The 14,509-nt window shown below is 38.0% G+C and overlaps 1 protein-coding gene across 2 annotated transcripts in view; it reads left to right on the top strand.

Annotated features, from left to right (window-relative positions):
- The first annotated feature begins 735 nt into the window (after positions 1–735).
- The window catches only part of LOC306882069 (uncharacterized protein), a 34,339-nt gene continuing 20,565 nt past the window's right edge, over positions 736–14,509 (top strand). Inside the window, exons 1-4 of one of the 2 annotated variants that reach the window (XM_079436515.1) lie at positions 736–887; positions 9,757–9,873; positions 11,187–11,294; positions 12,068–13,735. In XM_079436515.1, the coding sequence (XP_079292641.1) occupies positions 852–887; positions 9,757–9,873; positions 11,187–11,294; positions 12,068–13,735 (1,929 nt within the window). In that variant the 5' untranslated portion in view covers positions 736–851. The remainder of the gene's footprint in view (positions 888–9,756; positions 9,874–11,186; positions 11,295–12,067; positions 13,736–14,509) is intronic. The other variant, XM_079436516.1, reaches the window with a different exon arrangement.

Here is a 14,509-nt window from a genome sequence, read left to right as displayed (position 1 = left end):
GATTAAACTGCCATAATTTTAAAAAGATAAATTTAAAAATAATTACATTTTTAATTACATTTTTTTTTTTTTGCATTGAACTTTCAGCGTCATAACTTTGCAGATTTATGCTCAAACAGAAACATTACACACTAACTAGTGTTAAAAACTAATGAAATCGCAATCAACCACCCCTTTAAAACTACATTCTGTGAAATAAAAACAGTATCATTTATAAAATAAGGGTGAATTTGGGCATCTGCCAAGACACTCGCTGTGAGAAATACCACAAGTGGAGTGATACAAACAGTCAAACGGTTAGAGTTCCGATATCGCTTGAATATCACACTCTTTGAAAAGGCTCTCAGCCAATCAGATTCGAGGACCAGAAATAACGTTTGTATAAAGAAAAATATTAAGACAAAAAAAAAAACAACAACATTGTGATATGGTCAAATTTCTTGCCATGGGCAAATATTGGGTAAATATAATAAAAGAAGAAGAGAAAAAAAAAAGACAAAGAAAACACTTTGACAAAACCTCAGTTACACATTCTTACAACTAGCTGCACACTTTAACATTTTTTTTAACCATAGTGAAAAAGCATCAGAGGTAAATGATCCCATCTGTGATACTTCCAGTAACATTGTCCAGTCATCATGGACAGCAATGTTTTGGCTGTAATTGTTGTCATGGGCTCCCTGCTGTCTGCAGTCTATTTGAGGCTTTCTTGGCTCTATAAATGGAAGCTACGGCACTCAAGAGTTATCACGACACTACACACTCTCACTCATGTCAAGCTGAACACGGAGGGCACATGAATGCTAGTATAGCAGTCTCTATACATCCAAGTTTTCAGCACAAGAACACACATGGCTTTGGAAGAACCACACAGGACCTTGGGAAAGGTAAGCGGCCAAATGTCCAAAAAGCCCCAGGCTATAGAATGGAAACGTGAGTGGTTACAGCAAGGGAACTATTGTGTGGGTTTCTTCCTTCAGGACTCCCACAGTTAACCTGAAAAGTTTTTATTTTGCTGTATGATGTCTGTAGCTGAGTTGAATTAGACTTTTAATTTCAACATATGTTTGAGGGCAGTATAGGGCCATTGTCAATGAAGATGAAAAAAAACAAATGTTGAAATACTTGCTGCTGAAAAGTTCATTAACAGAAAGGCAACAGGTGTACAGGAATTAATACGGTCACACTTTAGAATAGGTAACACTTGTTAACTATTAACTACGACTTTTCCCTCAATAAATTCTTAATTTGCTGCATATTAATAGTTAGTAAGGTAGTTGTTAAGTTTAGGTATTGGGTAGGATTAGGGCTGTAGAAGAAGGTCATGTAGAATAAGGCATTAATATTTGCTTAATTAGCACTACTGCATGGCTAATATTCTAGTAATATGCATGCTAATAAGCAAGTAATAGATATAACCTTAAAATAAAGTGTTACCATTAATATTTCAGCATGACAACTGTGACGGCTGAGCTATAGTTGAGCCCTTACAATCTGACTTTGCTGCAGTTGGAATTGAACTGCTGGTTCGTTTGGTCAGAGGAGAACTGGCCCCCCGACTGAGCCTGGTTTCTCCCAAGGTTTTTTCTCCATTCTGTCACCGATGGAGTTTGGGTTCCTTGCCGCTGTCGCCTCTGGCTTGCTTAGTTGGGGACACTTCATTTCCAGCGATATGAGCTGGATGATGACATCACTGAATGCAATAATGAAATGCCTTTAACTGAAAATCTTTTTTTTAATCATTTTACATTATTGACACACTATTTTCCTTTTTTGATATTGTGCAGTTGCTTTGACACAATTTACATTGTTAAAAGCGCTATATAAATAAAGGTGACTTGACTTGTCTATATGTAAATATGTGAAATTAGTTTGCAAACCACTTGACTACTCATTACTAATTTCTCAGCACTAACCAAACCAGTAATTTGAGTTTTGAAGACTTATTTAAGATTATGCTTAACAATCTAATATATGACACATATACTGCATGTTTTAGAATGTTTAAATTAATTAGGGCAGTGTCTGTATGTCTGCACAGTGGCAAATCTAGAGCAACCAATGTATAATATTTATCACTGTATAAATGATAATATGTTTGACTGACTCTTATTAACATTACTCCCAGGGCCGGGGAATGTTACGTGAGTGTTGTGTACCTAACGCCTTGTGTTGGCTCTGCATCGCGTGTGTGGTGTTGCATAAGCTATATTTATCTATGAGGCATTATGCGAGATGCTTTACATTTTACTGTTTGTTTAGTGCCAACTTTTAATCCGTAACAAGTAACCGGACAGGTTGCTGTGAAATAAGTTTACAACCATACACAATCAAGTATGTGTTAACTATGTGTATTTAATGGCAGCTGAGTTTTAAGCAAATCTCATTTCAAAGATATGCATATGAAAGGGTTATAGCAGTAGAATGCTAGGGACAATGCAGAGCTGCCTCTCTGAGCATTGTAGATAGAAGCCTGCTAGTTTCCCATCTTTGATGCAGTCTCTTATCATATGGCAAAACCCACAGGCCCTTGACAGCCTTTAGACTGTTTGAGCTGCGGGCAGAGGCGAGCTGGAAGTGGCATGGGTGTGCTCGCTAAAGTGGGAGAGAGGGAGTTTCTTCTAAAACCCAACAACACACCCACATGTGGATTTTAAAACCCAACTGACTTACTAGCATTTATGCAAATTTAACTCACTGGCATTCAAAACATGTGGCTTCAGTCTGCTGCCAGAGATATTCGTTTTTTTTTGTTTTTTTTTTATTCTGCATTGACTGCAAAGCTCCTCTCAAGACAGCAACATCTGAATCAAACATTAGATAAGTACTTACTGCCTATGGTAATGCCAAAGAAGATTTCATACAGCAGGGAATGAAAATAGATGGCTATTTACAGTGAAAACCGATAACAAGACCAGTTAACAGCTTCCAAAGGTCAGTGTAATCACAATAAAAGACGACATCACTCTATTGCACATTTTTTATGTCTTATATTTAGAACATGTAGTGTTAACTTAAGTCACCAGGGTGACTTGTTAAAATTGTCCTGAGCTCAACAAATTTGAGTCTTTTAAGATTCATTCATATTTTACGTTTTTGTGAATACAACATATTATGAAATGAACCAGAAATTAACCCTGTGCCGCAGCCTACCCTAAGCTCCCATATCTCATTTTTCTGTAATAAGAGAATAAAATAATTACTGTACTGGATTCTTGCCAGTCTTTTCATTGTTAAAAATGCCTCTATTTCAAGGCTTTGTGCAAAAAAACCCCAAAATACCTTGTCACCATATTTTGTACACATAGTCATTGGAGTGTCCTTGCATCCTGCATCTGTCTGTCTTTCTAAGCACAACCTCATTGTGTGTTGGAGACTTTTTTAATGCCTAAAATGGCATTGTCACCATCAGTTTACACCATGCAATATGGTCCCTAAACTTATGCCCCACCTACTGCCGGAGCCGCTGCTGGACAAATAAGTTTGTAGTTGGGTAAAAATAACGGTTACACTTTATTTTGAAAGTCCACTTTAGACATTCTACTAACTATAAGTCACTTTGCAACTACATGTTAACTAACTCTCATTAATTTGCAACTAGATGTCTACTATCTCTCAGAGTAGACTGTTAGGTTAGGTTTAGGGTTAGTAGGATAAGTTGACATATACTTGCAAAGTTTCTCCTAGTCAGTGAGCTCAGAGCAGGTTTTGTCCCTTTTGATTATTTTTAGAAAACTATAAATCCAACCGGTGAAAGCTGCCCAGTATTCAGTGCATTGGGTCTTCATGTTCAAGGAGATGCTGTATTTGGGTTCTGTGTTCTGGATAAAACACTATGCTGGGAAACAGCCTGGGACAAACACACCCCTTGCGTGGGTACAGACTGGAAATTTGAGCTGTAAGGAACGGTATGATCCGCATAACACTGTGGGCTACAGAGAGCGAGAGCGAGAGCAAGAGCGAGAGAGAGAGAGAGAGAGAGAGAGAGAGAGAGAGAGAGAGATTTTATAGGTGAGTAGGAAATGCCTGCCGAGGCCTTTGGCTGCTTGTGTTTGTTTGTGGCTTTCACTGTCACTGTGGTTACACTATACGCTGTATGTGTGTTAAGGGTGATAGTGTAAAAGGTTATATATAGTGAATATAATGTGAAGGCTAAACATCTTTATGTAATGACCTCATGAATGATTTTTTTTCATAGACAATAGCCTTGCATTTATGTCACAGTCTGAGGTCTAGGAGAAACATGGATGTGTATGAGAACAGTCAATAACTAGTAAAAATGGTAAAAGTATAATGAAGATTTTTCACTTTGTAATGCTCCCAAAAAAAGGTAAAAAAAACATGGCGACTTTTGTCAGACCATCAGTGGTCACGGCATCTTGCGAAACCTTGACTCTTTTGGGCAAAACCATGACTTGCTACATGCTATTACTGCTCAGGTACGCTTTCATTGTAGTGATCATTTGATTGGACACAATTGGAATAATTTTGATTTCTTTCTTTCATGCTTTCAAAGTTATATTCATCATATTGCAGTGCTGTATTAACAGTCATGCTATTTGAAATGTTCAGCAAGCTGATGAAAGTCACAGCATACATGAGAATAATTTAGTAGCTACATTGTGAACATAGCTGCTGATTTGCATAGAAGATAACGTTAAATTAATTAAAAACTCAAATTTCAAACTATCAAGAGAAGCAGCCTGATCCACTTTTTGCTACACTCTGTATAATACTTTTGGTGCCACTTTATTTCTCTGTTTGAACACAAAACATTTAGACAGGAAGCCCATGGCTGGTCTTTAAAGGCTATTTTTATCCTGCATCCATGACAGAAGGAAAGCTTGAATGTCAAAGCTAAAATCAAAGATGCTCACCTGAGGCTTAAAACAATGTACATTCAGAAGAGAGAGTGCTTATACGTTCTCATCACCAGTGTCATGGGCATAAGAGCCTATTATCATCAACAGTAAATTAAGAAATGGCTTTATGGATTTATTATCATTAAGGCACAGGAACTCAGTAAAAATGCCGTCCTGTTTTGTAACATCATTAATTGTTCAAGCATGAGATGACCTGCAATTATCAAACCTTCTATATTGCATCATGTTGATTCCTGTTATTTAGTTGATCCACTCTGACTAATTCCTGACTGGAGGGTTGAAAATCTCCCGCTAAGCTTAATTAGCGATCTTCATTATGAAGATAGGCAGGCCTCTTGCTTTTAAATTGATGAGAGGCACTGCCAGGCAACACACGGCTGCATCACTTTGCATTCATAGCTCTTTTTAAGCCTTCAGATTTTATTGCAAATATTAGATGCTAAATTATGAGTTAATTCCATTATCTGGATTTGCTCGCTGTGCATGATGTCCTGTGCAATTTAAGTGATAATGTTTTTTTTTTTTGGAGAATCTTTTTGATCTTGTTCTTTTGTCTTGGTTTAAAAAAAAAGAAGAAAAAAAAAGTGAGTTAAAGTGTTTTGCAATTGACTGTGCGACAGAAGATTTAAATAAAAAACTAAAAATAATCACTTTCGTAATCATGAACAATAGTAAGATAATTTGCAAGGTCGAGCATAATTGCCCAGTTAAATTGGCCTCAATGTAATACTCTTCTTGAAGAATGAAGGCTAAATCCATTCAAATTTTGCACTGGACTTTTTCTCTTGCATTAAAGAAAAAAAGAAGAAGAAAAAAAAGATATAGGGATACGTATTACAAAAAGAGAGAGACAATTTAGCAAGATCACACAAGTGTGAGGGATAATCCAGAGCAAATTTAATAGACGATGTGGAGGCAAAGAATCAAGAAACACTGCAGTTGTATGAATTAATTAAATATATAAATTGTATAATATATATATATATATATATAGTTGCGGGAGGAGCAAACAACAGACAGTGGGTGTGGCGTCAGGTTAAACAAAATAATAAAATTAAGTGTCCAAAGGGGGTAAAAGTGTCCACAAATAAACAGGGGGGTCTGGTGTCCTCGTCATGCTGCGGGGTTTGTGAAGGAAGGCAGTGTTCTGAAAGGAAGGGTCCAGGTAAGGGGCGGAGTCCGGTGGTCACATGCGCTCCCCTCTCGCGGCCGGGGTGTGAGGGGCGGCGGCTTCGTCCTTCTTCGGCTCGCGGCGCTTCCGGGGGATAGTACGGCCCGGCATCCTGGCCCGTCAGTAAGGATGGGCGATACCTCTTATTTTATTTTGGATCCGATACTTTCAAGCTCAGTATCGTCGATACCGATACCGATACCGATACCTGTAAACTAAAATGATCTTTTAAATTATTAAAAGAATATAATCAGTAATTATACTCACTTAATATTAGATTTTAAAGCCATGTTGTTGTTGTTTTTTTACATTTCACAGGCCTTTTTTTGTTTACACTCTCAGAAATTAAATATACTAAAATTGTATTTTAGCCCTTTACTGGAGCAGTAACCTCAAAGGTGCACCTATACCCCTAAAAGGGAGCATATTAGTACCGTACAAGTATGCATGCTTTAAGGGTATAGATAAGTTACAAAGGTGCACCTTTGAGGGTACCTCATGAAAAATAAACATGGTGTTACATACAGTAAGTACTAAAATGTATTATTATTATTACCATGGTAAATTTGTGGTTACTACAGTTTTACTACAAATACTGTGGTAAACTGTGGTTACTGTAATAAAACCATGGTTATTTTTTTCAAAGGCTGCCAGAATGCTGTACTCATAAAGATGAAACCTTAGCATATGTTTTTCTGACAGATGTATTAACAGCAATTACAGAACTTAACAGAATCCATTTGAACTTTTAACAACAGGTTAAATTGACTTACACAAACTAGCCTATTTAAAATAAATATTACATGTACACAAAAGTTTGGGGTTAGTAAGATTATGTAATATTTTTAAATAAGTCTCATGCTCACCAATGCTGCACTTATTTGAACAAAAGTACAGTAAAAACAGCAATATTGTGAAATATAACCATTAAAATAACTTTTCTATTTTAAAAATGTAATTTAAAATGCATCTGTGATCAAAGCTGAATTGTCAGCAACATTATTCCAGTCTTCAGTGTCACATAATCCTTCAGAAATAAATCTAATATCATTTTCTGCTCAGCAAATGATTATTATTGCTGCTTCATATTTGTGTAGAAATCGAGATGTATTTTTTAGGATTAATTTTTATATATAGTAATAATGATATGTAATGTAATGTAATAATGTGGCAATGGTTTCATATGCTTCTGATGCTTTTGGGAAATGCAGCTCTATTTGAACAAGCACTGTGACTGAGCCATGCGTCAACAGCGAACGCTGTCTGTGATTGATTGGTTCTGTCTTTCAGCATTTGCGTCTGTTTTTTTTTACTTAAATCAAGGTGACGAGTTAGTAAACTGTGCTGACATATCAGTCTTAGGAATTAATTGTTAGTTTGTGGCCATGAAATAATGTTTTTTTTTATTTCTTTTCATATTTTAACATTTGTCACAGAGCAAGTTTCTGTACTCCTGATTATTTTGGTGTGAGCAGGAACATACATGTGCTACACTAAAGGCAGTGACTGGAACCATATGTCCATTAGTCACATACGATTCCAGCCAATCAGAATCAAGTATTAGTAAGACCACTGGCAGGTAATAAACCTTGCAGAATCTGCAAAATGTTAATTATTTTTTTCAAAATAAGAGGGATCATAAAAATAGTTTTTGTTAATTGTTCATAAATTGTTAATACATAAATATTGAGTAATTCAGTTACATTTCTGACAAAAACTGACCTTCTGACAAGAAAAATGGAAAAGAAGCACATCAAGCTTTGTGTGTTTCTAAGCAGGAGGTCTCAATCAGGTCTCTGTGGCTAGGTGTGGCTAAGCCTCAGATTTTATTTTCTTCCTCTCTGTAAGTATTTTACTTTTTCTTATTTGCACAACAGTAATTTTAATTGCAATGACAATTTATTTAATATCCAAAGACTGTATTTTAACATTCTTTTGCGAGGTGGGTGACAGCTTCTTTGATTATAATTGGAGGGTTTGTGCGTGCAGATCACTATGCAGAAACTCAGCAGAGAACTGCAAGCTATAAAAGCCATGTGACCCCACTCTGTGTCATTATAGGCAATGATTATAATGGGAGCATTGGGGTCTGTCATTTTGCGTCATTAGTGGTTTAAGTAGGGTGTTACTCTGCACACTCTGAATGACGTAATCAAATAAAGAACACAAATAACACTATGCACTGAACATCTCAAACATTTGATGCCATGAACAAGGCAATCAAGTGATTATTTCATCCTCAAAAGCACTTATGTCTTGTAAGTGCCATTATCATGTGAATACAACATTTTTACTAGGCAGACTAATAAAAACACTTTTACTCCCAGAAGTCATACAAAGCCAGCCAATCAAATTAGAGCTTGCCAGATAAGAAAATTATTTGCAGTTATGTGTGCAATATGCATCAGACCTTGTCTATAGACTGTGAAGTTTAATGTTTGAAAAAGTGGTCTGGAGGGGTACAATTCATGTGAACACCAGAGCAATTAGCAACTTCTATAAAAACAATCTGTCCTAACTAATGGATGTTTATGGGTTATTGATGTTGTATAATTAACTTTTTGTTACTCACTCCATCATTTAGTGGTCAATTATTGCTATATAATCTTTTTCATTGTTAGTTATGTAGACAAAATACAATGTATGAATTTCTTTTAATTAACATTTACATTTTTATGGACGTGTTAGAATGGATGATGAAGGAATAGCAGACAATAGCTACCCAACATACATGGGAACTCCTTCACAACTGTTTAACGGCATAACTGAGTGCTCCTCGTAAAGTTGGTTCAGAAAATGAACAGTTTGAAGAGCTGTTTTTAGTTTAGGCAATTTTCATCAAATTCCATACCGTTTTACTGTGATTTCAATATTATTTTAAAAAGTGGACAATGGGGATTTTAAAGAATGAGTAGGCGTGTCTTCATTTGCTTAAATCAGGTAGGTATGACATCTGCTAGTAATCACAAACATAACACTTCTCTGTCAAGAGAGCAAGCTAACAATCGTTAATTGTCAGATTTTAAAATGTGAGCAGGAAAGGGCCGTCCCCAACTCCTACATTTATACTCTGAATGGACCGTCTGTTTCTAGCACATTCCAATGAATATACAACAGCTTGAAAGCAATCTGGGAGAACACATATTATCATTGTCAAACCGCTTCATGTCAACGGCAGAAGGTAAACCATTTCTTTTAAATTTATACTCTATTCTGCCATTTTAGGGGTTGGATGCACAGAACAAATGTGCTATGCAAGCATTCTTTACTTAAATGTTGTAGGAAATGAAGTGTCAAGCTGTCTTATGTCATCATTTTTAAGGTGGGAAACAAGTATAAAGTTGTCACTATTAGCAAGACAGGCACATACTCAGGAGCTCTGTTTACTAAATATATTAAACCGAAATCCAGAAAAGGCATGATTACAAAACGAAGTGATGTGAATGGCAGCAGCGTGATTTAGTAATCACAGCTCTTGATTCGTGTTTCAGAGTGAAGACACCGCCGTTTATGTATACACTGAATACTCCAATCAGACAATGTGAAGATGAAACATTTCTGCTCATCTGGATACAGCACTCGTTCTGATTCTATCATTTGTTGGTGCAGACAGAAGCTTGATGGCTCTTTGTTGTTTTCATTTGCTTCATGCTGTTCCTCTGTGTCTACTGAAATCACTTTAATAGTATATCTATTTTACAGGTCACCACTGTATTTGCAACCAAGCTGAAGTCTTTCACCTTTGTGCCACTTCTTAAAAGACTGCCTGCTGAGAACAGGGTCTGGAAAAAGGTACTTAAGGCAAGCAGACCAAACAAGGTGAGAACTACTCTTGAGACAGCTCAGTATGGTTCCTGTTATGTATGCCATACCATGCCCCTCAAAAACATGAGGAACAACATCACAGTAAAGGAACCGGTCAATTATTTACTTTGTGCTGTTACAAACCCATATGCTCTTATTTTTTCCATAGAACATGAATGTTTTGAAAATTTTAAAAACTCTTTACGCAGCTCTTGCCATATAATAACAGTTCATGTGAACAAGCTTAAAATAGCACTATAGAAGTCTCATAAAATCAGTCCGTATCACTTATATGTTAAATTCCAAGTCTTTTTGTTACTTTTTGCAGTAACACTTGCTTTGATATAATGCCTTGTGAAACTATTCATACCCCATAAATTACTTTTTTAACACCAGTCTGCACTCCATACACCATAATAACAAAGCAATAAATAAATAAGTAAAATAAATATATACATTTAAAAATAAGCATTCATAGCGCTTGTAGGTGTTACTACTACTCTTTGAGTTGCGTTAACGTGGTAAATTAAATTGAATGGGTATGATTTGAAAAGGCACACACCCTTCATTGAAAGTTCTTATAGCTGAAAATGCATATTTGAGCAAAAAACTAGTTCTGAGGTTAAAAGAACTGCCTGTAGAGCTCCTGAAGGAATTAAGCACTTATTTCAGTTTTTCACTTTTTAAATTTGCATATATTGTCACATCTGTGTTTTGCGTTGTCATTATGGTGTATGTATTGTAGATTGATGTGAAAAAAAGTAATTTAAAGCAGTTTAATATAAGGAAGCAACATTAAAAAAATTTGAAAAAATGAAGGGGCATGAATACTTTCGCAAGGCACTGTAACAGCATCTGGGTCTCAAGAAAACAGGGTGAGGGTGAGAATGTAATACCAGAATTTTCATATTTGGGCAGACTATTACTTTAAGGTACAAATACTGCACAAAATCTGATGGAGGGAGTGAGACTGTAGTGATTCAAGTTCAAGTTCTTCCCAGAGTCCCTTAACAGACGATGACCTATGTGTGTGTGTGTGTGTGTGTGTGAAAGCGAAAACGTGAAAGGCATTTGCTGAAGGGCTTACACAATCAGGGTGGGTCATGTGTACTTGCATGTGAGCAATACATGAGGGACATGGACTTCTGGTAAAAAGATGTACAAGCTGGAAGGGGAAACACACGCACATATAAATGCATTCAGTAACTCTCTTATATCGTCAAGATGCTCAGGAACTAGAAATAGCCATCTGTAGCAGACGCCTGCTTTTGGACAGCTGCCATTTCAGATTTGGTATCGCATTGTAACTTTTCCTGTTCCAATGTCAGACTTCACAAGAGCCAGGGGACACCGAGAAAAGCATGGAGGAAGAGGGTGTCTACAAAGCAGAGGTTGTTTACGTCCAAGACCCTGAAAAGAACACTACTCAAAGTGAGGTGAGTGTATTGGTACATTCTGTACCCTCTTTAAAATCACATATTATTAGTATGTAATGACAAAAATCTCAAGAAGTACAGTAATTTAGAGACAATTACTGTTTGTAGAGTACAGCTTAATTATTTGAGTTGCTTTGGGATGACTTCTTAATATCTTTTAATGGGATACATCATGATATTAAATATGCTGGTCACACATGGCTGTTTTCTGTGTTGATCAGAGGTACTTGCAATCCCTTGTTAATTAAAAACACACATTAGTGTGCCTACACAGTAGATCAAGTTCTGAGCGAGCAACTGATGGATATGAATGTTTATTGTGTGTAATTAATCTGTGCCATTAATGTCTAACAGAAGCTTAAGATTGTTTTTCTGAACAGGTTTTAAAGACTCCTCCTGTCTAAGGCAAGCCAAATTGGGTTGCTTAAACATAAAGATTTTCATTCCAAGTGGTGCTGGAATTATGAACTTGATATTTAAGATTAGATTTCCAAAAGCACGACTGAATCTGCTTGTCTGAAATTTGCATTGGTCAACAGGTGCCTACATAACAAAACTTACAATTATTGGTCGCATGGCTAAGTGGCACTTGAAGCTGGGAAATGCTTCTGATGCAGCAGAAACTTTAATGTGTAGATAGCCTTTCAATATTGACTATAAAAGCAAACAGGCCCATTAATAAACCCCATGTGGTCTTTATGTTTTGAACAATTTGCAGAAAATAATAATCAGACATCATTGCAATCATTGCTTTAATTTTCTTTCTTTCTCAGATTCAGTCAACTGAAAATGTAACCCTTAAACCACTCACCACGCTAGCTGGTCCTCACACAGAATCTGGTAGCATAACCACTGAGCCTAGCCCAGCCACCATGGAAACCACTGATAACAAACACCCTGGCATTTCTCAGCTAGGCTTTCACAACACTTCAGAGGCTGCTGAGGTCAGCTCAGGTCTGTTTTTAAATAGCTCATCTCAGAGAGAGGAGGCCCTTAGCCCTGCCAGCTCCATGGATTTTTTCACTTCCCCTACTTCTTCTAAGGAGTCTATTCTCTCTGAGGGCTGGGACAAGGAGAGGAGCTGGTCAGGGCTCCACATGTTCTCCCGGGATGGTTCTCCTGGCCCCTTTAGTGGCACGGTTTCCCCATGTTCTTCCATAAGATCCGGGGCCTTCACACCCTCTGTGTTGAGAATCAAGCGGCACTCCTTGGCTCCGGGCTCCAGTCTGCTGCAGATGTCATCTGCTTGCGAAACACCCTGCTGTGACAGTGGGGCAACCTCGCCCTGTCCTCTTACGCCGCGTGCCCGGCACAGACCTCCTCCAACCCAGCTCTCCCTGTTAACGGCCATCCTCAGGAAAGGTCGTCTGCCCATCCTGTCCTCTGCTTTTCAAAGACCTTACACACCCTGCTGGCCGATCAGCCCAGTTAACATGTCCTCCTGTTCAGCATGCTCAGCTGCCTCTTCTGTTGCACCCATGAACATCTCCAAAGCAAAGTCTTGTACCTCCACAGATAGACCCTGTACTGAGTCTTACCAGGTTTCAAAGACACAACTATGGAAACCAGATCATAGTTCTCGTTCAGTATCATCAATGGTCAGGACACCTGATGAAACCTCATTGACAAAACCACCAGAAAGACTTGAATCATGTCGACATTTCACCAGTACTACAGAACACAGCCCTTCACCAAACTTACCTACAGTCCAGGCTGCCAATTCTCACCTGTCGAAATCAGATCACAAAGGAAATCATTTACCGACAGTTCCTAGCTCTCTTTTGTGCAGCTCTCTATCCCGGATGAACTCCTCATCTCCTAAATCAAGATCTCTGTCTTGCTCCAGCACCGAGAACCAGAAAAATCCATCAGTGTCAGTGGATCACCCTGCATCTATAGCACCTAACAAACCTTTAGCATCCTTAATGCAGAATGATGAAACAAAATCCCATGATAGGTCAGAAAAATATTCACTGGCACTAAAACAGGGTCAGAAATCATCTGATATCTCCAATGCACCGTATCTGAAAGATGGAGGAAGTTCATCTGACAATTTAGATTCCTCGGTATCAAAACCTGCTCAAAATTCATGTAAATCTTCCTCCTTTCTTAAGAGTAAACAAAACACTCTTTTCCAAAATGGTGGCAAAAGTGATGTCGAAAGAGTGCTCCTATCATCCCCGGCTTTTAGGCTGTCTCCCTCTCCCAGACCTGTGGGTCTCACCCGCCTGTCCTACACACCTCCAGCCTCTCCTGCTTGTCCCCCAGTCCACCCAAACTCCCGCTCGTCCACCCCAGATCGCTGCGCCCTCTCGCCCTCCCCAGCCGTCCCAAGCCGTCAACTCTCCCCCTCACCCTCATACTCCTTCTGTTCATCACCCTCTCCGTCCCTATGGGGCAGCACACCTGACTGCGCAGATGGGGACTGTAAAAATAGAAAGGTACAGTGCATGCCCTTTCGCCATTACCTGCATGCAACTTGCATGATCTACTGCTGAGCATTGACTTTCATTCAGTGAGTGGCATGCATTCTCAATCACAGCCTCCCACATCGCTGGCAAACATGATATGCATCATCATACTCGTGCATGAACAGTAAATCTTTGGCAAGGGGCATGCTTTTCACTTTGCATATTTTGTGTTTGCTTGTGATCTTGGTTTAGGCAATAGTTGCATGATTTACCACAGAAGATATAGTTGCACAGCTATCTGTAGCAGAACTGCAGAAGTTATTTCCACATAACATACAGCTTGAGGTATGGTAAACTGATGGTGTGTCATTTGATGGCAGTCAACAGGCATGCACTGAAAAAAATTAAACAACCATGGCGTTTATTTAAAGTGCATTTTTAGAGTGGTTTATATTCAAAATTGAAAATTATGGTTTCAGGTTTAAACGCAGAAATTATTGTGGAATTTTATTAATTTTGTCTGTAACAAATTAGAGTTGTCAGTTGTTTTAAAGTGATTCGTGTGTGTGTGTGTGTGTGTGTGTGTGTGGGGGGGGGGGGGGTATTGGCTTTTTATATTCATTAATTTTGTCTATCGGGTTCCAATAAGGAGAGATACATTTTTGAAAACATTTTTTCACAGTTTATCTACTGTCTTATTGTGATATGATTGTTTTTCAAATGAATCATGGCACCCATCCTTAGGGCATAGCACAGCTATGGATTGTTTAAGTTTGCTTTTGACTTTCTTTGACTTCTAAATCA

The sequence above is a fragment of the Barbus barbus genome (assembly GCF_936440315.1).
Source record: "Barbus barbus genome assembly, chromosome: 16".
Classification (NCBI taxonomy): Eukaryota; Metazoa; Chordata; class Actinopteri; order Cypriniformes; family Cyprinidae; genus Barbus; species Barbus barbus.
Note: the sequence above shows the minus strand (reverse complement) of the source record. Positions and strands in the feature narration are given on the sequence as shown.